Source organism: Alosa alosa, chromosome 8 (genome assembly GCF_017589495.1).
Source record: "Alosa alosa isolate M-15738 ecotype Scorff River chromosome 8, AALO_Geno_1.1, whole genome shotgun sequence".
NCBI classification, from domain to species: domain Eukaryota; kingdom Metazoa; phylum Chordata; class Actinopteri; order Clupeiformes; family Clupeidae; genus Alosa; species Alosa alosa.
In genome coordinates, this window is record NC_063196.1 from 10,904,334 (window position 1) to 10,930,890 (window position 26,557).

Sequence of the window (26,557 nt, forward strand, 5' to 3'; positions counted from 1 at the left end):
CGGTTTATGTAAATTAGTCTGTATGATATTCTCCAAGGTAGAACGATCCACCCATATAAAGTCTGACGGTAATGTAGAGCATTTTCATGATCACCTACCTCATTTAGTAATAAATGCGCATTATTCATGACATATAACTATGTAATAAAATGTGCAAATGAAACATAATCAGGTCCGAATAAATGGAAAAAGGGAATTCCTTGGACAATTGTTCACGCTATCATCGTGTGAATCTCATGTATTTTACACATATGTAATCGTAAATGAGTGTAGCCTACTTCTAACAGACATCTGTATGGCTGCGGCTGTTTGAAGCGTGCTTAATTCACTGGTAATCAGGCATAACAGTCCCGAAACCGAACATATCCAAACCAAAACACTCGGGATTGCTCCAAAACAATAATCGCTAAAAGAACAACAAAATGCTTATCCCACGTGATATGTTTACTCCTGCCATGAAGGGGTTAAAAATACGAGCAGCGTGTTCCCTTCTGCATTACATCAGAGAGAGCCCCTTATTTGGGGTTTAAGAACGAAACACTAGGTGGCAATAACGACGAGCAACGGATTACGTCCTCCTTGTGGGACAGTAATACGGGGACAGAGAGCTCTTCGTTTCATTTCTCCTCGTGCAGCTCAGGGAAAGCAGTAGCGTGCCCTGTTATCACGGGAACGGCTCACTACTGTAGAGGCACTACGATGCACAGGTAACCGACGATTCGGCGTCACAAGTGCTTGATATTTGATGTTTTGATCTTAAACCTGAGGGGTGGGGGGCTAAACACTCATAAGTGCCAGGTGCTTCGGCTCAGTCGCCTCTTTGCTGAGGAGGATGCGGGTGTTCTGCGCTGCCCAGTCATATGCAGGGGAGCTGGTGGTCACCGCCGCACCATCCTCACCCCAATACTAGATGGCTACCTCATTTGGGGTGTACTCAGAAAACAGGTGTCAGGGAAGTGACGTCACGAACCCCGGAAGCCGGAGGTGGGTGCTTCAGAGAGCAAGATGGCAGCGAAATCCGATGGTCGGGGGGTCGTCACCGGTTTCGCCCAGCTGCACAACCTGGACGAGACGGCGGGGAATGGAGAGGAGGACCCGAGAGAGGGCAGCTCCTTCCACATCTGCCACTGTTGCAACACCTCGTCATGCTATTGGGGCTGCCGGAGCGCCTGCTTGCGCTACCTCTTGGGGAAGGGGAGAGACGCCAGGCTGCCACCACAGGAAGAGCGCCTCTGGTTGGACTGCCTGTGGATCGTCTTGGCGCTGTTGGTCTTCTTCTGGGACGTGGGCACTGACTTGTGGCTGGCAGTCGACTATTACACCAAGCAGGACTACCTCTGGTTCGGGCTGACACTATTGTTAGTGCTGGTCCCCTCGGTGCTGGTCCAGATTCTGAGCTTCAGGTGGTTCGTGCAGGATTACACCGGTGGAGGACTGAGCTCCGTGGAGGGGCTGAGTAGCCGAAGAGCCACGGCGAGTCTGAGCGCGGGGCTCATTGGCAAGCGCAGGTGCTGCCACGTCTCCGTCTGGGTCTGGCAGACTTTCATTCATATAATTCAGATGGGACAAGTCTGGAGGTAAGTTCACACTTTTCCTTTACTGTTCCTCTTGCCCCAGCACTCTACCTCACCTCTTTGCACTGGCTTGCACTAGCTCTCTCTCTCCTCTCTCTCTCTCCTCTCTCTCTATCTTTCTTTCTCTCTTTCTGGTAACCTATGACCTAGGTGACCTGCTGCTGTGTGATCTTGTGATCTTAAGCAGACAGTGATGTGTCTGTCTGCTTTCTCTCATCTGCTGCGCCTCTGCTGCTGCTGCCTTTGACACTGTTTACATGCGAAGGGGTGAATGTTGGTTTTACGCTCAGCGTTTTCTCCTGTCAGAATCGTCTGTTGGCCAATTAGAAGGTAACGCTGTCACCAACTGAGTGTGATGATAGCTCAGTGATCGTTAACTGCGGACCGTGTACATGGAAAAGCAGGTGATATAAAAGAGAGAAAGAGAGACAGAGGGAGGGAGAAATAGTAGTAACATTGCAGGAAAATGGTGTTTCAGCGAAGGCTGGTGAATACAGTAACGAGTGTATGGGGTCGCTGGAGCGCATGGCGTCGAGCATAGTGCAACTGAGGATTCGGCGCCTCTGCTCACCCTCCCTCACAGAAATACTTCAGTCTGAGACCAGCAGCGTCCAGACAGGCATCTGTGTTCATGGATACCGCGTCTCATCGGGGCGACACCCCCCCCACACACACACACACACAATCACACACTATAGGCGAGAGTGCGTGTACATACTCTTTGGCGTAATGTCATTGAATGTGGTGTTCATGCTGCTCTAATATGATCATGGCACCGCATAGGAAAGAGTGTTTGGTCCATGCGTGTTCGGTGATCCGTGTTTATACTCCATGCGCCAAACGCGAACATTTGAAGCAGATGTTGTCGTTTAGGCATGTTCATCTTCAGACGAGCAAGAATTCTGCAATACCAGATGCTGTCCCAAATGTAGTTTTGCTAAATGTCGCATTTGGACCCTATCACCGACTCTAGACTACATTGTCCATGAAGATGCTCGTCCTCAGTTGCAGACAGACGCAGTGTCTAGGTTTTGTCGGGAGGGCTTATGCGTTACATCTGGTCAATGACATACCTTTGGATATGAATATAATGTGCTGTACAGGTTCAGATGATTGATCTGACCATTGTTTGGTGGACTTCGTGGTCTGTGACTGCTCATGATGTCATCACTTTCTGTGCTCTCTCTCTCTCTCTCTCTGTCTCTCTCCCTTGTGTATGAGTATGTGTGAATGGAATACCAAACACGGATCCAACGAGTTGATATAGCTGTTCTATTTTATTTCTCAGCGTATATTGTAATTCTTAGTCCGGAGATTGAAAGCGCTAAATTTAATTTGCTATATCAGAGATCTTGGCTGGATGCTGGATGCTGAATGCTGAAGCCACTATTAGATTTCAGTTCCTTGCTGATGGCAGACGCGTCGGCCACTAGCCAGGATATTTTCCATCAGCCCTGAACTGAAAAAACTGACGCAGCCCTTGTGTCAACATGAAGAGCGTAGAGTTTCTAAACATTAAGACTGTTGACTGTAGACTTGACACACTGAAGTGTGTCTGAAATGTAACGCGGTGATGCTGCGATGCCACCACCGAGGATGTCTGGCCCTTAATGGAGCAGACTAGTCACCATGTGGGGTTCTCATGTACCTAAATAGTTATTATGTCTACACTATTCTTGCCGTTTTGTTTTGGTGCTGTTCTTGATAGGCACTTTGGATGTTTTGTCTCCGGCTGGCAATCACTGTCTGAATCTCACTGAGCTCCAAATCCCCCCCTGTGTCAGGATTGACAGCTTAATCAGTGTAAGACAAATCGGTGTCTGATGGAAGCAACACCCCCCCCCCCCCCCCCCCCCAATGAAAACCTATTCAAAAGTTAGTTAGATACACAGGCAAGTCGCCGCACACGCGGACCTACTGTGCCAACGGAAGCTGTCCAGTGCTGAAATTTAAGCCTCTTATCTGAGAGAAAAATCGGCCGTTTTCTTAATGAGTGTTCTAAAACATGCTCAGATGTCTAATGATCATGACTTCACGAGCTAGTCAAAACGGATTAACACTACTCATGTTAAGTGGGTTGATAATCTTGGAATTTTAATCTGCATATGAACACTGCTCAGTGTTATAAAACCGCCCATCTGATGGCTGGATTTAGCGCTTGTTTCAATCATCCGTAACACTGTCTCAAAACAGCAGGACTTGGGTGTTTATGTGTCGACATCTGTCGCCTTTCCATGATTATCCCAGCACAGTCTTGGCAAGGCCATTTTACTCTTTTTTTTAACAGAGGCCATCCATGTCTCTCTGATAGCCAAGCCGGGTTGCCAGCGCAGAACTTCAACCTCAACATGTTGCCCTGTCAGCTAGGGGATACTTCCAGTAATTTACACATTAACGCCAATAAAACGGGGCGGCAGTGACTCCAAGACAACCCTTAATTAGCCACCGTACGAAGAGCTCCCTCTAACCCGCAAGAACATTAATCGTCTAGCGCACAGCTGGTGAGAAAACTCTCGGATAGGGGTGTTTATTTATTCATGCGTCGCATGAGACAATGAGACGAGATCAGCGCTGGTCGGCGTTTTTTCCTCCGGATCCTCCGGAAATCACGCAGCCCGAGTTCTGCAGGAAGAGACCCCAAGCCCTCACCGTACGTCTCGACTTGAAAGTCAGCCAAGGCCAGCGTCGTGGGAGATAAGAGCTCTAACGGTCGATTAAGCTTTCACGAGTCGGATGTGCGTCCTGCACCTAACCCTTGGGCTGTGTAGACAAGCAAACCACGGTTTGTGGTCTGGTAGTTATGCTTTCAGTGGAGATGTTTCAGAACATTGTATCAACATACACCACCAACCACCACAAAAATTCTCTCTCTCTCTCTCTCTCTCTCTGTCTCTCTGTCAGTCTATTTTTCTGTCTTGCTCTGACACGCTGAGACCCCTCCCACACACACACACACACACACACACACACACACACACACACACACACACACACACACACACATAATCCTGTGCTGAAATGGCTAATGGCTAATATCCTGTGTCTGCTGATGAGCAGTTTTTAGCATACTGCAGCTCCTGAAAAGAAAGAAAACAGTAACACCTCTGTCTGATGACAAGCACACACTCTTAGAAACACACACACACAGACACACACACATACACACAAGCAGCCCAACTCTCCTTCTGTGTCCTGCACTAAGCAGTCGGCTAATGCCACTCTCACCCCTCCCTGCTCTGGCTAATAACTGTGACTCATCGTTTGGCTGTCCTCTCTTCCTCCTCATCCCCACACTGACCACCACCATCTTCATCATCTTCTCTCTCCTCCCCTCTCCCCATCTCCTTCTCCACTAGTTAAAGTCATCATGCGCTCTCTCCCTTGCCGCGCCTCCTTAAACACCCCCTCCGCTCCACTCCGGTCCTCTCCGCGTTCCCTTCACATAAAGCTCCGTTTGACCTCCATTTCTGGCAAGAAAACTAGAGCATCTGTTGGCCTCTTCCCCATTATTGCAGACTCCCATCTCCCGTCATCACCCTGCTTCTCTCCTCTCCTCGCACTCCCACCCTCTCCCTCCCTTCACTTCCAGCTGTGCCATCACAAGCTACCCCCCCACACACACACACACATACACCTGAGCCTCAAGTCCTTTCCACAGCACACCATTATTTGCCTATAATTTGCCCTAAACGCAAACTGGCATGTCTGATGTCCCACTTTTCTAAGCTATCAACCCTCTATATTGCATAGGCCCCATCAACACTCTACACTACACAACCCCATCAACACGCTACATCCCCATCAACACTCTACACTACACTATCCCCATCAACACGCTACACTACACTATCCCCATCAACACTCTACATCCCCATCAACACGCTACATCCCCATCAACACTCTACACTACACTATCCCCATCAACACGCTACATCCCCATCAACACTCTACACTACACTATCCCCATAAACACGCTACACCCCCATCAACACTCTACACTACACAACCCCATCAACACTCTACACTACACTAACACCATCAACGCTCCACACTACACTAACACCATCAAAGCTCTACATCCCCATCAACACTCTACATCCCCATCAACACTCTACACTACACAATCCCCATCAACACTCTACACTACACAATCCCCATCAACACTCTACCCTACACAATCCCCATCAGCACTCTACACTACACTATCCCCATCAACACTCTACATCCCCATCAACACTCTACACTACACAATCCCCATCAACACTCTACTCTCTGCAATCCCTGGTGGCCTGGTTTAGATGAGCTCTGTAGTGGGCTGGTGTTGAGAGCCTGCTGTCTGGTTTTTAATCAAAAGCGTGTTTGGTGATATTAGCTGCAGACCTAACACTGTGTGCAGTCAGCCCACGCTGGTGCCTTGGCCCTTCGCACTCATCAAAGCTACTTGTACACACCAAACAACACACACACACACACACACACACATATGCATACATACACAGGGATAGACAAATACACACAGACACACACATGCACTCATTCAAATATGCATTCACACTGATGCATATACACATGCACACATACACACACTCACACATATACACATGCACACATACACACACTCACACGCATACACATGCACACATACACACACATACACATGCACACATAGACATTTACACACACACACACGCACATACACACACACACACACATACATGCACACACACACACACACACACACACACACACACACACACACACACACACACACACACACACACACACACATGCACACATACACACACTCACACGCATACACATGCACACATACACACACATACACATGCACACATACACACACATGCACTCACTCAAACATGCATTCACACTGATGCATATACACATGCACACATACACACACACACACACACACACACACATACATACTGTAAGCACCCTACCTCAGTAGGAAGTCATCGAGTCGCTGCGTGAAAGGGTCCTGTTCTGGAGGAGTCCTTTTGAGTGCTCTCCTTTCCGACTCCATAGATCTCTATTGAAACTCGTACACTGGAGCAAGGCCTTTCTGGGTCAGTCTCCATCTGCATCAATAGCTTGCCATTGAGGAGCCTCTTGTGTCACGTTGCCCAGAAGAAGAGGTTGTTTTGAGAGACAACGTTTTGTCAGGCTTGTATACTCACTCTATATATAAAAATGCAATTTTTCGACATAAAAAATATTGACATAAGAGTGACATGACACTGTCATGAACACATGACACTGTCATGACATATGAACTCTAACTCTAACCCTAATCCTAATCCTAATCCTAACCTCTAACACTAATCCTAACCCCAACCCTAACCCTAACCCTAATCCTAAACCTAACCTTAATCCTAACCCTAACTTGTTATGACAAAAACCGAATGACACTTAATGACAGAAGCGTTATTTCATAAACGTTTATGACTTGTTTATGACACGTTCATGACAGTGTCATGTCACTCTTATGTCGGTAGTCTACTGTCAAGTAAAGTGTAACCCAATTTTCTTCAAGATTATTGAGCATGTCATGACAATGCATGCCTAATTATGAGCAGTGGTCCCTTTACCTTCCTCTGCACCCAGGTCCCTACAGTAGGGCTGAAAGATTAATTGATTTTTAACCAGAAACACAATTTGAACTAATACAATCAGCAAATTGCAAAGGTCACTATTATTAATTGTGCAGCTCACAACTCTGATTATTTGGGAGTATTTGATTTGGAGTATTTTGATACTTCTTGAAACAACACAATGAACATAGACCATACACCATAGACAGCAGTATGTTGAATGTACAGTATGCCGAAAAAGTGTTTTTGTCTTGCCCTATAAACAATATTTCCTTTTAAATGCATTATATAGTGAACTGAAGCTTAACTTGCAAAAAAATATTTTGCAAATCAAATTGCTACCCTACGGTTTGCAGTCATAGCAACACAATCAAGTGGAACACTCATACTGCACCCATGCCAAGGGGCATCTGTGTCGGGGCAAGTCTACTGTATGGACAAGGGCAAAGAGCGTGTGATGCATCTATGGGTGGTGATAATGACCAGCTTCTCTGGGAAGCCCGATGAGCCTGCCTGATGATGACTAACTCTTGTTTTTAATCTCTGCTTGCGATCCAGATGTTAATAGATGATTCAGATGTTTATACCAATTTGGTTTGATGTTGTTATGACAAATTCATAAGTATGAATGCCTTCTTGGCCGTATGTGGTCATGAATCATTTGTGTGTGTGTGTGTGTGTGTGTGTGTGTCTGTCTGTCTATGTGTGTAATGAGCCTAAGAAGTGTTATTTGTGTTTTGTCATACACTGTTCACAATTCAGGGCTTTTCTGATGACTGCGCTTTGAAACAAGCATGTCGTGCATGGGATTGGAGTTGTTGTTGTTGTCGTCGTCGTTGTCGTCGCTGAGTCAAAAAAATCCCTCAAGCGTCTTTCTTCTCCCCTCCTTTCCTCTCCTCTCCTCTCCCACTGTCACTCCTGTCTCTCTATCCAGCTCTTGTGTTGTGTGTCTGTCAGCTTTCTGTCACTTCTTATCAGGCATTAATAAATGGCTGAAGCACATCAGCCATGTTGGAGTGTGTGGGAGAGCGAACGCCTCAGCCCTGATTTGAGTTACGCGCTCGCCAGAGTGTGTGTGTGCGGCCATGCAGAATGGAAGGACCGATGGTCCACTACTGTACCTGCCATGTTTCTCTCTCTTCCCTATCGGTTCACTTCTCACCGTGCTCTCACGCTGGACTCTGCTATTACAATGTCCTGATACGCGGCTTAGTTTGAGAGTCCAGCACACACAAACACACACACACACTTACAGAAAGATGGATACGGACACTTACAGTCACACACACACACACAGATGGAGACGGACACTTACAACCATGCATACACACACACACACACACACACAGATAGAGACGGACACTTACAACCATGCATACACACACACACACACACACACACACACACACACACACACACACACACACACACAGATGGATACAGACACTTACAATCACACACACACACACACACATACACACACACACACACACACACACACACACACACACACACACACACACACACACACACACACACACACACACACACACACACAAGCAAGCCTTATCAGGGCTACAGAGGCAACCATGTGGTCTGCTATTGCTCCTCATCAGGTCATCAGGTCTTTATGTGGGAGTGCTGAGCACAGCAGTCGGCATTCATGACAGTCTGTTGAGTGATGGAAGTGTGTGTGTGTGTGTGTGTGTGTGTGTACGTATGTGTGTGTGTATGTGGTGGTGGTGGTGTGTGTGGGAGGGGGTAATCCTTTGTTGCTTCATGAAATTAATTCTTTATGCAGAATGACAATTTTCCCTAAACTTTTACTGGTAGCATATTGCATGGTGCCAACATTTTTGATGATATACATTACAATCCCATGGTATCCTGTTGTGTTGAATTCAGTTATAGGATCTGTCATTCACATATTTCCTTGAGTGTTTATATAGTATAGATTCACACAGAAACAATGTGTCTCAGACAATCTGAGTCTCTTGCTTTGTTTTTTTCTTTTCTTTTGTATAGGTCTGGGCATATAGAGTATTTACTGTATGTATATTTTAATGTATGGGGAATATGTGAATTAAGTGCATCTTATGGGGGGAGGTGAAATATACGCAGAATTGAATCTGTATAAGGACACAAGTTAATGCTTACACAATATGTACAGAGTTTTCTTTTCCTCGTGGAGGAGATTCAGCAGTAATCTCAGAGGGGCTTTTGTATTGTACTCACCACTGACAGGCATATTTGTACATGCCCCCCTCATCCACCCCCTGCACACACACACACACACACACACACACACACACACACACACAAACTGCCCCGTCTCTTGTCCCCAGTATCCCCAGTAGTCTGTCGTCCCGTCCCGTCCTGTCATGGCTACTTGGCACAGCATAGCAGACATACGCAGACCCCTGGGCGCTCTCTGGGGTGAGAGAGAGGACCATCAGCTCATTGGGCCGTCAGCGATCCATTAGCCCTCGCACGCTAGCCCACAGAGGCTGCCCTTACTACACACATTGGCAGACAGACACACACAGACACATATGCACACACACACATACAAACTCACACATAGGCTCACACACACACACACACACACATAGGCCCGCACACACACACACACACACACACACACACACACACACACACACACACACACACACACAATTTAAACGGCCACACACTCACTTACTCACACACACACACACACACACACACAGACACACACACACACACACACACACACACACTGTGTGACACACACACGTTGCCTGACACACACACGTTGCCCAAGAGTATTTCATATGTGAGAACAGGCCCTGAAGCTCCCCAGAGTCTCGCATTTTTAAAAAACACTTTTTCCTCGCAGCTCACCCTGACTCGCCTCAGCTGACCAAGCGAGACCAAGAAAAGAGCAGATCCCATCTGACCACCAAGTGGGTTTCCTTAACATGAAACAGTATGAATTTTTAAAATGTAAACATTTCTGTGATTTGAATACTTTTTAGAATTTAAATATTTGATACGTAGCTTAAGGCATAGGCTAGTAAACTGAGCATGGGCAAAATGGCACAAAAGGCACAGCACATCTGTAATTGGTTCGTAGCTAAACATAACCATGTTAACCCTTAAAGGTTAACTACTGGTTAACCCTACTGGTTAGCGCTTCGGACTTGTAACCGGAGGGTTGCCGGTTCAAACCCCGACCAGTAGGAACGGCTGAAGTGCCCTTGAGCAAGGCACCTAACCCCTCACTGCTCCCCGAGCGCCGCTGTAGCAGGCAGCTCACTGCGCCGGGATTAGTGTGTGCTTCACCTCACTGTGTGTTCACTGTGTGCTGAGTGTGTTTCACTAATTCACGGATTGGGATAAATGCAGAGACCAAATTTTCCTCACGGGATCAAAAGAGTATACTTAAACTTATACTTAGGTGTAGGTTTTTGAACATTCTAACATAAGATTCTGTTCCGCAACAATTGAAGGTTCTAAAATTCTATGTTGAAGTTTCAGTTTTCCCAACATTTCCGTCACACTGGTGTGACGATACTCCTTTAAGGGTTTTTAACAATATGCTATGATTTGCTACAGATAATATAGTTGTAGACTAAGAAACTGTTACCATTGCAGTAGGCGCATAGTAGGCATGTTTGCACCTTTTGGGCTCATGCTACTGACAGGGAGATGTGCTGTTTCAAGCTTCCCTGCCTGAGACTTTTTCACAGTCTGAGTGAGAACTGACAACACTCAAACACCCCCCTTGCCTCCACCGTACACAGTACACACACACACACACACACACACACACACACACACACACACACACACACACACACACAAACACACACACGTACACACAGATTCATCATAAATGGATTCCTGCTAAGTGCTCCTTTATAGGGAAACTCTGTGAGATTAGTTGGATGCTGAATCAAAGACTCAGTTCAGTCAGGGGGAAAAAAAAGAGAGAGAGAAATAACTTTTATCTGGAAGCCAGCAAAAATACAGCAGGCAGGGGGATTCTGGGAAGATGAGAGAGGGGGAATGTCCTCCGCAATCAAAACTGAATGGTCTATCTATTTATATTTATTTTTAGCCGGGTGTGTGGGACAGCCTCTGAGATGAGGCTGTAAATCCATTTTTGGCATGGCACACGCACACGCACACACACACACATGTACGTAATACATTCATATTACATAGAGCTGTTTCACTTATACATGTTTTATTGTGACATACTGTGCAATGTAATATACCATGTATTAACAACAGCATGTTAGTACAACTGCATTTTCACAACCATAGCGCTAAAACTAATCTTAACTCTTACAATACTCTTAAAACATCATTGTGCTGGGTTTATTTACAGTACAATACATTTCACCACAACATATATCTCCTTGTACTTTAAGCATATTGCTGTACTGTAGCAAGGGCTTTGATATATATATATATATATATCAAATCCATATTTTTAGCTCCATTTGAAAGCTGCCATCACTTTCGGCAGACAGACCCAGATGATGACGGCATGCAGGAGACGTTTTCCCACCTCCTTCCAGATGAAGGCTGACTTCACTTCTGATGATGACGGTAACGTTACCTTATTTAGTGGTTGCTGTCTTAAAACATTTGTGCTTCTTTATCACAGCAGTGCAGTGACAGTGTTTTCCTTATTTGGTGATGTCAGTTGCAAGCACATGAGTGTGGTAGAGGTGGTAATTACGTTCTCCACTTCCTCTAGCAAGGCTGGGGGACTAAGAGCTGTGCATGCACTGATATGAAATAGACAGAGAGGGAGAAAGGGAGAGATGGCAAGAGGAGAGGGAGAGAAAGAGAGAAAGAGAGAGAGGGTGAGAGAGGGAGAAAGGGGGGGGTAGGGTTAGAGAGAGAGAATGAAATGAAGTGAAATCAAGAGAAATTGTGGGAGAATGAGGAGGAGAGAGAGAGAGAAAAAGGGATGAAGAGAAGGAGGAAATGAAAATAAGAGAGGGCGAGAGAATGAGAGAGTGGGAGAGTGTAAGAGAGTGAGAGTGTGAGAGAAAAAGAAAGAGAGGGAGAGAGAGTGAACATTGAAACAGGTGAAAGGAAACAGACCTGGTTACCAAGAGAGGCCAGGCTGTGCCACCACTGCCAGGAAAGTAAAATAGAAACAGAGCTACACTTCCTAACAGAATGTAAATTTTACACAGACCTCAGAGAAACCTTCCTTACAAAAGCCAGTACCATACGCCCTGAAATTTTAGATGAAAATAATGAGGGAAAGCTAAAATATATCCTGGGCGAAATTCCAGAAATTGCACTGGCAGCTGGAAAATATGTACTAGCCTGTCACGAAAGACAAAATGCAACCGTAAGCCAGTGATTCCACCCCTACTGTTGTTTATCTCCCCACCAATTTCACTATTCTATTAACCTACTTTTTCTCTATTATTTACATTATTATCTTATCATTGTTTTTTTTATTAGTATAACTATTATTAATGTCTCCTATTTTCAGGATTCCATGTTTTTGATTTTTGTTTATTTTTTTTGTTCTTAATGCTTTGGCAATATTGTAACCTGAACAGTCATGCCAATAAAGCACAATGAATTGAATTGAATTGAATTGAATTGAATTGAATTGAATTGAGAGAGAGAGAGCAAGAGAGAGAGAGAGAGACTGGACATGAGTCTCTGGTGAGGCAGTGCCCTTGTGCCAACACTGACCTACATTTAAAGCTGAGCCCCTCAGTGCACTGACCAGGCAGCCGGACTGATACAGCAGCGCCACAATACACTCACTCACTGCTGCAGTCACAGGAGGCCAGGCTCATTCTCTCCATCACTCTCTCCCCCTCTATCTATCTCTCTCTCTCTCATTCTCTCTCTCTGTCTATCTCTCTCTCACTTTCTCTCTGTCTCTATTTCTCTCACTCTTTATTTCTTCATTTCTACCCTCTCCCTATTATTGTTTCTGACTTCCTCTTGGACTCTCAGTCTTTCTTGTTCTGTCTGTCTGTGTTTTAGTTCAGCTCAATTCTGCTCAAATGTGTTTATTTGTGTGACTGGTTCAAATAAGTGTTTATTTAAACATATTTTAAAATGATGCAATGTCTTTGGATACAAACAAAGATATCTCTTTCGAATACTCAAAATAATCTCACTCTTTCTCTTTCTTTCTCTGGCCATGGTAAATGCATATTTGTATTTCCAAAGACAAAGTATTAGAGAATAGAGAGGATACAGCATAGTAAGCCAACAGAAAAGACCAAATCGGCCACATGCTGTTACAGTCTTTCTCTCATGTTTAAATTCTCTCTCCCTCTCCCACTCAAAATTTAAGCAAACACTCTCTCTCTCTCTCCCTCCCACCCACCTCTCTTGTTGAGTCGCTTGCACATTAGAGTTGTAATTCAAACAAGCTCTCTTTCTCTCTCCCTCCCTCTCTTTCACTCTGTCCCCCTCTCTCCCTCTCGCTCCCAATCGCTTGCACATTCAAGTTCCAACTCAAACACGCTTTTATTTCCTGTCTTATCTCACTCACTGTCTCCCACTCCCTCCCTCCCTCCATCTATCTCTGTCTCTCCCCCCATGTATTCCCTTTTGTTTGCCCAGCCTTGCTTTTATCTCTCAGCCATGTCTAAGTCTGTCTCTCTCACTCTTCTACAAACCTTTACTTATTTGACGTCTCCACTTTTTTTCTTCACTCACTCTCTCTCTCTATCTGTCTGTATTTCTTTCCTGCCTTTCTCTCTACGCCTCTGAATTATAAGTATTCACAGTCTGACTGTACATAACTTGCCCATTAAGTACAGTGTTAAATACTGAGTAATGCTGTGTAATAACACATTGTTTATACTTGGATGTACCAGAGTTTTGTTTAGGCTTAGGGTTTGGCTGGTCCAAGGAGGGGGTCAAAGGCCATGGGGGGCAGGTGTGGGTGACGGCCCACTGTGGGTGATTCTGTCCCCTGTTAATAATTCTGGTCAGGGGTATGGGATAGGCTAAGCTGTGGTTGTTGTATAACCACAACGTTTTTATAGCGATTTTGACAAGTATAATGAACCATCAGTTGAATTTCTTTTGCTTTTGTCTCATTCTTCATTTTCTGTGCTGGCAGCCATACTATGCACCACTATGTGGTACATCTAGGTTACGAACCACAACTCCTACATCATGGTCAAATGGCTTCACAGCAGCAGTGTTAAAAACAGTACATTTTCAAGGTGTTCCTGAGTAGCTGCATCAGCTTCGTCACATACTGCTGAATCCGACAGAATCCAAAACAATACTTAGCTTAGGTGTAGGCTTGGGTTTAGGCGTATCATATATGCTTATAGACACTGATTAGTGCGTCATCATGCTTAATAGTATTGTGACAGTGTAGACAAGTAGGGCTGTTGTCATGTGAAGCGTTAACTGATATTTTTGTAGGCATCATTTTCTAACCTACGCCTTTGAAATGAGCCACTTCTCAGATTGATGACATATGGGATGAACATCTTTTGATTTTATTGTTGTAACTAATTTACTGCATGTGCTCTTTGTATGTTTACATGTTTAAGGTGATACCTACGTTGATGGATTTTTCTCTTATGGGATCAATAAAGTGCATCATCCTATCCTATCCTATTCTATTCTATTCTCTCCTAATAGCTACTTCTTCTTGCAGAGAGATTGCCTGTTGAGGGAAGGGTAGCACACACAGAGATGAAGGCAGTGTAGCAGCAGCGCACTCTCTCCTCCTCTCTCTTCCTGCTCAAAGGCATTTGTCCTCTGGGCCTCAGTTCCACCACCAGCCAATTGCAAGGCATGCTGGGATGTCCCCCCTTCCTCGTAAAACGCAGCAACCAGTTCTGTTCTCCGTAAGCACTTGTTGTGACTCGTTGCACCTGTGAATGTTCAGGGATGGCGTGTCGTGTTGGAGCTCAGTAACAAGCACAATGCAGGCCAGGGTTGAGCGTGTTTTGGGAGTGACGATTCACAACCTGAAAAATGTGTTGTCCCTGTGAGTAACACCCCACCCACACCACACACACACACACATACGCCAAACCCTTGTAGAGAAGACACAAATATCCTCACAGGAAAATAAATGCATTGGCAGTGTCACCTTTGACTGAGACACCATCAGACTGTGTGTGTGTGTGTGTGTGTGTGTGTGTGTGTGTGTGTGTGTGTGTGTGTGTGTGTGTGTGTGTGTGTGTGTGTGTGTCCTCCTGCTGTGATGCAGAACAGAACGTGTGTGTCTGCAACACCGGTATGAACCCGTTGACCTCTCCTCGTCTCGTCTCCTCTCCTCTCCTCCGTTCTCCCTGGCTCATAGCCTTTTTTCATTTTTGCTCTATTTTTGTATCCCTCTCTCTTTCCCCATCCCCCCTCCCCCCCTCTCTCTCTCAGTCTCTCTTTCTCTCACACACAGTCATGTAAACATGTAGATTTCTGCTGAATGCCTCTCTGTCTCGTGCACTGCTGAGCTCTCACTCTCTCCTCCATCTCTCTGTCTCATGCACTGCTGAGCTCTCACTCTCTCCTCCATCTCTCTGTCTCACGTGCACTGCTGAGCTCTCACTCTCTCCTCCATCTCTCTGTCACAGTGGCTGCTGAGCTCTCCTCTCTCCTCCATCTCTCTGTCTCATGCGCTGCTGAGCTCTCACTCTCTCCTCCATCTCTCTGTCTCATGCACTGCTGAGCTCTCACTCTCTCCTCCATCTCTCTGTCTCATGCACTGCTGAGCTCTCACTCTCTCCTCCATCTCTCTGTCTCATGCACTGCTGAGCTCTCACTCTCTCCTCCATCTCTCACTCTCTCCTCCATCTCTTTTTGTCTCTTTCATCCTTTCTCTCAGACCTTTTTTCCATCTCTCTCTTCTTCACTCTGTCTCCCCCTCTCTCTCATGCACTCCCTCTTTCTCTCCTCCTCCTTATCTCTCTCTCTCTCTCTCTCTCTGCCTGCTTGCCTCTGGCGACGGCTGCGCTGTGAGGCGATGACAGTTGTATTAGCAGTGGATTGCAGGGTCACTCTCCGCGGGCTTCTCGGAGCTTCCGCAGGAGACACAGAGCAGGGAGGAGGCAGAGAGCAGGGAGGAGGCACAGAGCAGAGAGGAGGCACAGAGCAGGGAGGAGGCACAGAGCAGGGAGGAGGCAGAGAGGAGGCACAGAGCAGGGAGGAGGCACAGAGCAGAGAGGAGGCACAGAGCAGGGAGGAGGCACAGAGCAGAGAGGAGGCTGAGAGGAGGGAGGAGGCACAGAGCAGAGAGGAGGCACAGAGCAGGGAGGGGGCAGAGAGGAGGCACAGAGCAGAGAGGAGGCACAGAGCAGGGAGGAGGCAGAGAGGAGGGAGGAGGCAGAGAGCAGAGAGGAGGCACAGAGCAGGGAGGAGGCAGAGGAGGCACAGAGCAGGGAGGAGGCAGAGAGGAGGCACAGAGCAGGGAGGAGGGAGGAGGCAGAGAGCAGAGAGGAGGCACAGAGCAGAGAGGGGGCACAGAGCAGGGAGGAGGCACAGAGCAGAGAGGAGGCACAGAGCAGAGAGGAGGCAGAGAGGAGGGAGGTCAGTTAGCAGTGCCACTGGGTGCTGTTACTGTCCGGCTGAGCAGGAGACGAAGGCATGGTCACTTTCTCTCACAAACACAGATACACACAATCACACACACACGCACACACACACACACACACACACACATACACACACACACACACACATACATACGCGCACACGCACGCACATGCACCCAGTGTTGATCCCAGGTTGGCAATCCGCATCAGTGACACTGAGCGAAAGATGGAGGCTCATTGGTTTTGACCACCTTGACAGCCTATAGTGTGTCTTGATCTGTGTCTGGTCAATATTTGATTAAATTCTTTATTCACGATTCAATGAGATCATTGTTTAACTTAGTGTTTTGGTAACATTTGATGAAAACATGATTGAAATATGAATCCTTCAAAACCATCATAGAGAGGAGATGAATAAAAAAGGCACAAAGCAAGCGTATAGAAACTCAAGGATTTAATGCTACATAGTGTACTGCAAAACACTGACCGGGAATTTTTATGAGAAACGAGATAGCTAAAAAAGTTAATGATTGATTTTTGCCTTCTGAGATCATTCAATAATACTTTCCTCAACAAAATGTCACAATACACACTCTAATCAATATATCCCCACTCTCTATGACGTACATTCCATGTGGTCAATATAATGCTGTTTATTTTATATCTCCAAAAATTGTTATGTGATGGACATAAACCCTTTATGTGGTTCTATTTCTATCTAAGTGTGTGTGTGTGTGTGTGTGTCTGCCCATCTGTCCTCTGTATTTGAATTGAGCATATTGTACAATGTTCAGCTGGGAACCTGGAGTAATAGCCCCTAGCCTTCGCTCGCCACTTTCTCTCTCTCTCTCTCTCACGCACACACACACACACACAAACACACACACACACACACACACACACACACACACACACACACACACACACCATAAAGGCACCCCCCGTTATGTGTCGATAGGACGTGAGTCCGTGTCAGCCACCCGGCAGTGGCAGTGGTGGTTGTTGGTCTCTTGGTCCCTAGCTGTTTCCCCAGCAGGGCACCAATCTCCTCTTCAGACAAAAAAAAACTCCCACAGGCCTGATCTGAAGCGTCCCCAAACGCCACCATCCTAATCTGCTCATGTTGTATTTCATGATAAGAAGAAGCCGCCTCTTGTCTCCGCTTCACCCGTATCAGAGATAGCAAGAGTGAAGGCGTCATCAGAAGAACAGAGGAGTTGTGAACGTCCGTAATTAGATGAGTGCTGCTTACGAGAGAGACACAGGCACACCCTCTGGCTTGGTTGAGCTCACAGTCTTAGGGCCCTAATTTGAATGATGAACAAAGTGCAAAGACTAGGCAAAATCGATTTGCTAAATTAACACCACGGGTAAGAGCTCTAGTGCTAATATTAGTGAGTCACACTCTTTTATCTTATATATTTATGTACTGAATTTGTATACATGCTTGGACAACTAGCACTCTTGTCATGTCAATAAAGCTTATTTGAATTGAATTGAATTGAATTGAATTGAATTGAATTGAATTGAATTGAATTGAGTCCACTCAGTGCTCCCACACGATGGCTGAAGTTGATACACAAGACCTTTGCTTGCTGACAGACTTTGCACTTTGCCCTCCTTTTCAAATAAGCGGCGCCTAGAATTTGTACCATTGCAGGAACATTTCTACACATACTATATGTTTGTCAGTCATACAGTCGCACTAGAGGTGAAGTTTAGTTCAAGTGAGCCAAGTATAGTTTGGATATTGGAAATAATAGGGGCATGGTCTGGGGCCGATGGACATATTATAGGCTAGCCAATTGTCCAAGGTCTAGAAGAGAAGGTTCTGTGAAGTTTTTGTGAACATTCTTGCAGAGTGGAGCATTCAGGGAGAATGAACTTGATATCATGATAAAAAAACAAGCACAGACGAGAGACCCACAGTCTTCCGCAGCAGTCTGGTAGCTTTCTTTCTTTCTTTCTTTCTTTCTTTCTTTCTTTCTTTCTTTCTTTCTATTTTGCTGTAAATTCCCACCTGTTCGTTTTACATTTGTAAAATGTTCCTTTGAAGTCCTCTCTATTACATATCTATTGTTGCTCAGACTGTCATTTCCCAGTTTGTTTTATTTCTCTTAGGGGCCCACTATTGAGTTTGTTATCATATTTTGTGGATGTCTGTCATATTTACATTTTTGTGCATTTCAGTTGTCATCCTATTTTATGCCTTTTTATGCCAACCCCTCTTGTTTGTTTGTTATTTGTTTGTTTTGTTATGGATTACTGCACACACAGAGCAAGGACAACTTCAGGACCTTGCCAAACACCCAGTAAGTTAGCCTGGAAAGCTCTGTCCATGTGGGGTGAATAAACACTGTCATTTTGCCTACTTTAGTACAGGTCATCATATGCTTAACAAAGTTCTATATCCACACAATGGCAATGTGGAGGGTCTATTGTCATATCCAGTCAATATATATGTGTTCCTCTGGGTTTCTTTTTGTAGTTTTAATTATTTTTTTACACTAAACAGAGATTTAACTAGAAAGTCTTTATTATGAGATTTTATGATATTCTTGGACATGCAGTAGGCCTATAATGCATCGGAAGCAAAATTAGACATGCTGTTGTTACTGTCACACTGAAAACACACACAAAACACTGACATGATCAATAAGAATATTATTAGATGCGTGATTGCAAATGTGAAAGTCAATGACCAGCCTGGGTGTTTTTTGTTTGTTTCCACGGGAACATATAATCCATAAATATCCTCCATTAATTAAAGTCTGGGACCCCTGTTCTCTTAACCCCCACCCCCAACTCTGCGGTCTGCTGTAATGCATTTGGGCCTTTGGATGCCTGACTGTGTCAGCATAAATCAGTACAAATGTTAGTTATCCCATCGATCACATAACTTCTTCTCCTCTGTGTATTACCACCGTTCAGCTTGTTTAGCTTCTCTGTGCAAAAATCGCAACGCTATTTGCGCTGATGGTTATGTTTTAACATGTTTGCGTGTGTGTGTTTATGTCTGTGTGTGTGTGTGTGTGTGTGTGTGTGTGTGTGTGTGTTCTGTGTAGCCCAAGTTACCAGTTAACCCTTAATGTCTCTCCATGCATGTTCCATGTAAACTAGGGTGGTCCTTATCAAGTCCAATTTTTTTTTGCAAAATGTTAGTGTCTTAATCTCTTAAACTGTTCCTTTTAACTTCAAAATTAGAAATATGCAAAAAATGTTGACAAAAAATAATATTTAGAGGTAGCTCAATAACGTGGTAAATTGCCTAATATGTTGAGCTGTGCTGCGTTATTGTGATATGCAAGTAATATTAAAAGTTGCTGCAAATGAACTATATTTTATTGAAATCAGAGCAACACTGACATGACAACAATGACAACAATCTCAAAAAAGCACAACGTTTTCAACAATCTCTCATTTCTGATGCTCAGCAGCCAGTGTTGACTTTTTGCAGTCTGGATAGATCCGTCAGTGATCCAATAGATGGCAGATTTGATGCAACTAATTCTAGTATGGTGGAGCCAATCAAATAAACTTCACTTCTTGTTTTTGCCATGATTTTGCTCTTGGTACACAACACAACTGCAAGCAAAGCTGAGCAAGGAATGGTGAAGGTGCCTTCTTCTCATACAGTTTTGTGGCACATATTTGGGGTTCCGTGGATACAATTGTTTGAATGTTTTAATGAAGACCAAAAAACGTGCTCTAAACCCAAACAATATCCAAGGTGATCATCAATAGAAATATGTATTGATCCCACCAGGAAAGATAAATCTGCTAAACCGGGTCATGGATGGATTAATTTGGATTTAGTTTCTACAATAAGTAAACTGAGATATGTATCTAAAATATGTATCTAAAGTACATATTTAGGAATATATGGTGCATTAGATGCTTTTATGGAGATTGTTTTGGAATTTTACTAGCCAGTTACAATACCAATTTAAATGATCTGTTTTTATGAAAATCATCAAACAGAAAATCCTCTCAAAGTTTAAAGCTATTGAGCTACCAGTAATTATTATGTTACTGCCATAAAAATTGGCATGCTGTATTTTCTTATATAAGGGAACAATTTGAAGGGTTAAGAGCATGACAATTGGAGACTTTAAAAAAAAGGACCATCCTAATGTAAACACAACATGTGGTCCAGGTCAGGGCCAGATCCACTACAGGGCTAATCCTACGTGGCCTCATTGTTCATGTTTCTATCTCATTCCCGCATGTCAGTTATCAGTGAGCACAGCATCGTGGCAATTGGCTTTTTGAGGCTATAGGGTACACTTGCCATTACACCTAAGTCCAGCAGATGGTGGAGGTAATGCACTCTGTTTGCAAACTGCCAAAAAAAACTCACTGAAGAAGAAGGAGAACAGGCCAGCGAACCCTTCTTCTTTTCGGTGAGGCTTTTTTTTTCGCCTTCACTCTCAGACTTGCATAGTGGATCCAAGCCTGCCTGTTCAATAAGCGTATGCGTAAAGAAGAACAAAGATGCTGCGTGTGTGTGTGTGTGTGTGTGTGTGTGTGTGTGTGTGTGTGTGCGCATACATGTCTGTCTATGTGTGTAGATTTGTATGTTAGAGGAAGAAGAGAGGTGTTCTATTTGTGTGTGTGTGTGTGTGTGTGTGTGTGTGTGTGTGTGTGTGTGTGTGTGTGTTTGAAGAGGCAGTGTCAGGGGTGGAAGGTCACCCAGTCAGAGGATGGGTCAGTGAACGGCCTCATAAGAAGAGAGGCGGTCTGAGCTAATGACTTATCGACTGAGCATGCTCCATGGCAAGCAGCGATGTTCTTATTCCCCGCGGATGGAAGGTTGTTTGATGTCTTGATGTCACACACACACACACACACACACACACACACACACACACACACACACACACAAGCAAAACATACAGTATGTGTAGTGGCCTTTACGGACGCATAGTCATGTGTTCATATGTTCATCTACTCACACACTGGGTTTCTACATCCATGCACAATTTTTACACACATTTGGGACACAATTACACAAGCATAGTTCCCCACAGGCATGTCTGCTCAATTATAACACATACTTACACTCTCTAACACATAGTCCCACACACACACACACACATACTCATCCAAATGATCCCTAACACCTCCCCTAGAAACAGATCAGATGAAATAGCACTGCACTTCTGTGGCTTTGAGCTGAAATGTGTCTGCCACTCCTCATAAGTCTACTGCTCGCCACCCTGTCTTCACACAGCGTGTGTGTTTTGTGTGTGTGTGTGTGTGTGTGTGTGTGTGTGTGTGTGTGTATGTGTGTTTGTGTGTGTGTGTGTGTGTAGTAGGCCACCTCTGAGGAAACGTCTCGGCTTGACACTGGCCCGTACCGACAGAGTGTCATCAGTGATCTGTAGCCAGTCCTGCCGTGTGTGTTTTATCTCCTCATGATGTGGATCGGCAGTTCACACACACACACACACACACGCACACACACACACACACACACACACGCACACACACACACACACACACACACACACACACACACACACACACGCACACACACACACACACACACACACACACACACACACACACTGATCAGCAGCCTTTAAGATCCCTCCCTATGCCTCTGAATGGAGTGTGTGACTGTGTGGCATGTGGAGTGTTGATATGGTGTGAGAATAAGTGGGCCTTAGACTAGTTGGAGTGTGTGTGTGTGTGTGTGTGTGTGTGTGTGTGTCTGACAGTGTGTGAGAGGGAGAGAGAGAGAAAAAAATTTTGTGTTTTGTGTATGTGTGTGTTTGAGAGAAAGAGTGTATAAGTAAATGTCTGAAGGAGGAGTGTGTGGGTGTTTTTGAGAGGGAGAGATTGACATAATAACTGTGTGTGTGTGTGTGTGTGTGTGTGTGTGTGTGTGTGTGTGTGTGTGTGTGTGTGTGTGTGTGTGTGTGTGTGTGCGATTGTGTGTCTGCAAGCGAGTGAGTGTCAGTGCATGTGCACCAAGTCCTAGCTCATCACTTTGTCTTTGAGAGAAAGTATGTGTGTGCGTGTGTGCAAGGGACACACAATCACACATACACATACACATACTCATTCACTTTGTCAGTGTATTTGAGGTTGTGTGTGTGTGTGTGTGTGTGTGTGTGTGTGTGTGTGTGTGTGTGTGTGTGTGTGATTGTGTATGTGTTGTGACACCCTCTCTCCTCTCATCACCTGCCAGTGAAGCGTTCCACTTCCCCTGCAGGCCCCCATGGGAATAGCGCCATGAAAACTGTGATCAACGGTGAGATTAGTCTCACGGTTACCAACACACCCCAGATGATGTGGGAGTGCGTGATTTTTTTTTCTTTCAATTCTCCATTCCTCCCTTCTCTGTTTTTTTTCCCCAAGATCGGTATAGGACTTCTAGCTCAAATACTGCTGAAGCCGTTTCGATGGCAGACCTTGTGAGGGATGTCTGCTTGCACTAGTGGCTGTGGGGTTGGAGAGAGAGAAAGAGAGAGAGAGTGTGAGAGTGAGAGGGAAAGAAAAAATGTCAGCCTGTCAGGATTTTCGCCCATGGAGTTGGCGTCAGCGACTTTTCCCCTTCCCTCCCCCTCTCTCTTTTTTTCTCTCTCTCTCTCACTCTCTGTTTTCAAAGTGCTGAGTTTCGAGAGGCTTGTCTTCACCAATTTGTTTTCAATGTCTCACGTTGACATTTTTCGGAGTGGCCCTGCTGTCAGTGTGTGGCATGGCGTGGCACGGAGCTCTGGATGTGTTAATCGCATCAGGTGACAGAAACGTGTCTGTCGGGGGAATATGGCATCTGCACACTTCCTACCTCCACTGGGACTTCCTGAGTATTTTTCTCTTATTTCTTTTCTCTTCTATTTCTTTCTATTATTCTCTCATTCATCTTATTAAAACACATTTTCATTAAAGTGACAATATGTCAATTTTTTAAGTTAATTTAAATATATGTTTTTGTAACATCCTCAAATTCATTTTGATGGCACACATTTCGTTTGAAAGAATGACAAAAAAAAGGCAAGTCTGTGAGCTGATGTCTTATTAACTCAATAGCTAGATTTAGATTGAAAAGAAACTTGATGGCATCTTTAATTATTCAGAGATGAATGATTTTTAATGCACACAGGAAGCAGTGGATAATCATGTTTGGTCAGATGGTTCTGAGAAGTGGACTTTGGTGGGATGTCACCATTGCAACCTCTGCCCACCTAATTAAACAACATTCACCTGTCTGTCAAGAGGCGAAGGTATTACTGACCAGCTACATTTTCTAATGCTTGTAAGGAAGGACTAAATTGCTGCTATGACCACAAAGTGCTCTTTAGAAGATGGTGTTGTCTTTAATGGAGGGGGTTCTTAGAAAAAAGTGGGTTTTCTTGGGAAACGGTGTAAACTGTTATATATCGTCAGTAGAGATTGAATTATCTTCTATTTTAGTTTGGTTATTATGGTCTTTAAAGGTGTAATCAGTAAAATTGTTCTCCCTGTACGCTGGTAACTAGTGGTGAACATGTTAAGAAAGTGCCAGTTCCAGGAAGTAGTGGCTAGCTCTTTCTCAGGATATCAGAGATACCCCCTCCCATACACACTCGCAACACGCTCAGCCTTTGGATCTACAGATTTTTGTAGGCCGAAAACAAATAAGATAGGGACATGTTTATAAGTCTCAGCCTGTTAGATTTTCCTTTGCCAGATAAAAGTGGGGATATACCCAAAGTGGCTCTCCCTTCTCTCTCACTCCCTCTCCCTCTCTCTCTCTCTATCTTTCACTATCTCTCTCTCTCTCTCTCTCTCTCTCTGGATCCACCACCTTGACTCCCCCTCCCCCTCTTCAGCCCTTCAGTAGCTAGATGGCCTAACTGCAGCGCTTAGTCCCTCATTAGAGGTCCAGGGCTCCCAGAGCCCATACGTTTCCCGTCCTACTTTCCCCTCCTTGCTTGACCCCCATTCAGACACTCATCCCCCTTACAGACACACACACACACACACACACACACACACACACACACACACACACATAATATAAACACATACACACACAGACTCTCTCTCTCTCTCTGTCTCTCTCTGTCTCTCTTTCTCACTCCCTCTCTCTCTCTTCCTCTCTCTTTGCTCTCATCATGCTCTCCTCTGGGTCTGTTTCAGCGGTTCCGTGCTGCTGGGGCCTGTCTGCCTGGACCTGCTGCTGTGTTGCTCTAATGTTGCTCATTTATCAGAGCTGTTCCACGGGCCTTCCCACACCACTCTCCTCTCACATACATACAGACACCCAGTGCCTGCAGCCCCAATGCCCCAAGCCTGTGTTGTCTTTAGAAATGAGTTCACATTTTGATACTATAGACTGGATGTGTAATCCATGGGAATGTGTGATGAACGTACTTACTCACTGCAATACTGCTGTGTAGTCTCTTCTACTAAAATGGAGACAGAGATAATTATTGTGTTTGCTCGTAACCCACTGACCCATCAGGAGTGCTGATTCTGTTTTACTATTTGGACCCAAATGCCAAACACCAGATCTAGATCTAATATTCCACACTTGATGTGATGACTGGAATGGCTAACATGGCTAGTTTCTGCTCAGAATTCTCTGAAGATCTTTCATCGACTTTTAAATTCTGTGGATATGTCGATGTCCAAACATGTACATCTTCCAAGACGGTTTTCTATACACATCAAGACCTTGTTTATTTGAATGACGAATCTTCTTCCAAACTGCCTTCTGGCATCAAGTTCCCCAGTGGAATTGGAACCGCTTCTCTCAGCCAGATCTAGTAAGTGTTGCTGATAGAATCACTGCTCGAGTGACTCATAGGGCCAATCTGGGGAGTCCATATGGATATCTGAGCCGAGGTGCACACACACACACACACACACACACACACACACACACACACACACACACACACACACACACACACACACACACACACACACACACACACACTATCACGTTTCCCATCTATCTCTCTATTGGCAGGGAGAGCTCAAGCTTGCCTTGATGTGTTGCTGATTCCTTTGAGTGTTGACTGTTCAACCATTTAGGAGCTTCTCCACCGTCTGTCTGTCAAAGCATTTGGTCAAACAGGTGATTGATGTCCAATACGCTCTGCCATCACCCTTGTTCGTTCTGCCCTGACCTTTTTATCTCTTTCTCTTTCTCTCTGGCGCCACGTGTCCCTTCTTTTCAACGCTCCTGCCCACATCGATTAAGTCAGGCCTCCTTTCTTCACTCGTCTTTTGTTTCATATTTTTGTCCAAGTTCAACTTTATGGATATGACAAAATACCATGAAATGCTTTACATAAAGGATTGACAAAAAGGACACTACACTAGATTGCCCCCTTGTATAAAGGATTTTTAATGCACACAGGAAGCAGTGGATAATCATGTTTAGTGAGGTGAGATGATTCTGAGTCAAAGTGGACTTTGGTGGGATGTCACCATGGCAACCTCTGTCCACCTAATTAAACAACATTCACCTGTCGGTCAAGAGGCGAAGGTATTACTGACCAGCTACATTTTCTAATGCTTGTAAGGAAGGACTAAATTGCTGCTACGACCACAAAGTGCTCTTTAGAAGATGGTGTTGTCTTTAATGGAGGAATTTCTTGGAAAAAAGTGGGTTTTCTTAAGAAACGGCGCAAATTATTATGTATCCTCAGTCGAGATTGAAATATCTTCTATTTTAGTTTGGTTACTATGGTCTTTAAAGGTGTAATCGTTCCAAGTTCAAGTTCAAAAAGAATGGACAAAGTTCATATAGAATGGACAAAAACCCAACTTCGAAGGGCACCACACTAAATTGCCACAGAGGCTCCACTCAAGGATTCTGTTAACTTTT

At 44.8% G+C, this 26,557-nt stretch overlaps 1 protein-coding gene across 1 annotated transcript in view; it reads left to right on the forward strand.

Annotated features, from left to right (window-relative positions):
- Positions 1 to 641: 641 nt before the first annotated feature.
- Positions 642 to 26,557, forward strand: part of xkr6b (XK, Kell blood group complex subunit-related family, member 6b) — a 54,762-nt gene continuing 28,846 nt past the window's right edge. Inside the window, exon 1 of the mRNA XM_048249644.1 lies at positions 642 to 1,577. Coding sequence (XP_048105601.1) covers positions 1,006 to 1,577 — 572 coding nt within the window. The 5' untranslated portion in view covers positions 642 to 1,005. The remainder of the gene's footprint in view (positions 1,578 to 26,557) is intronic.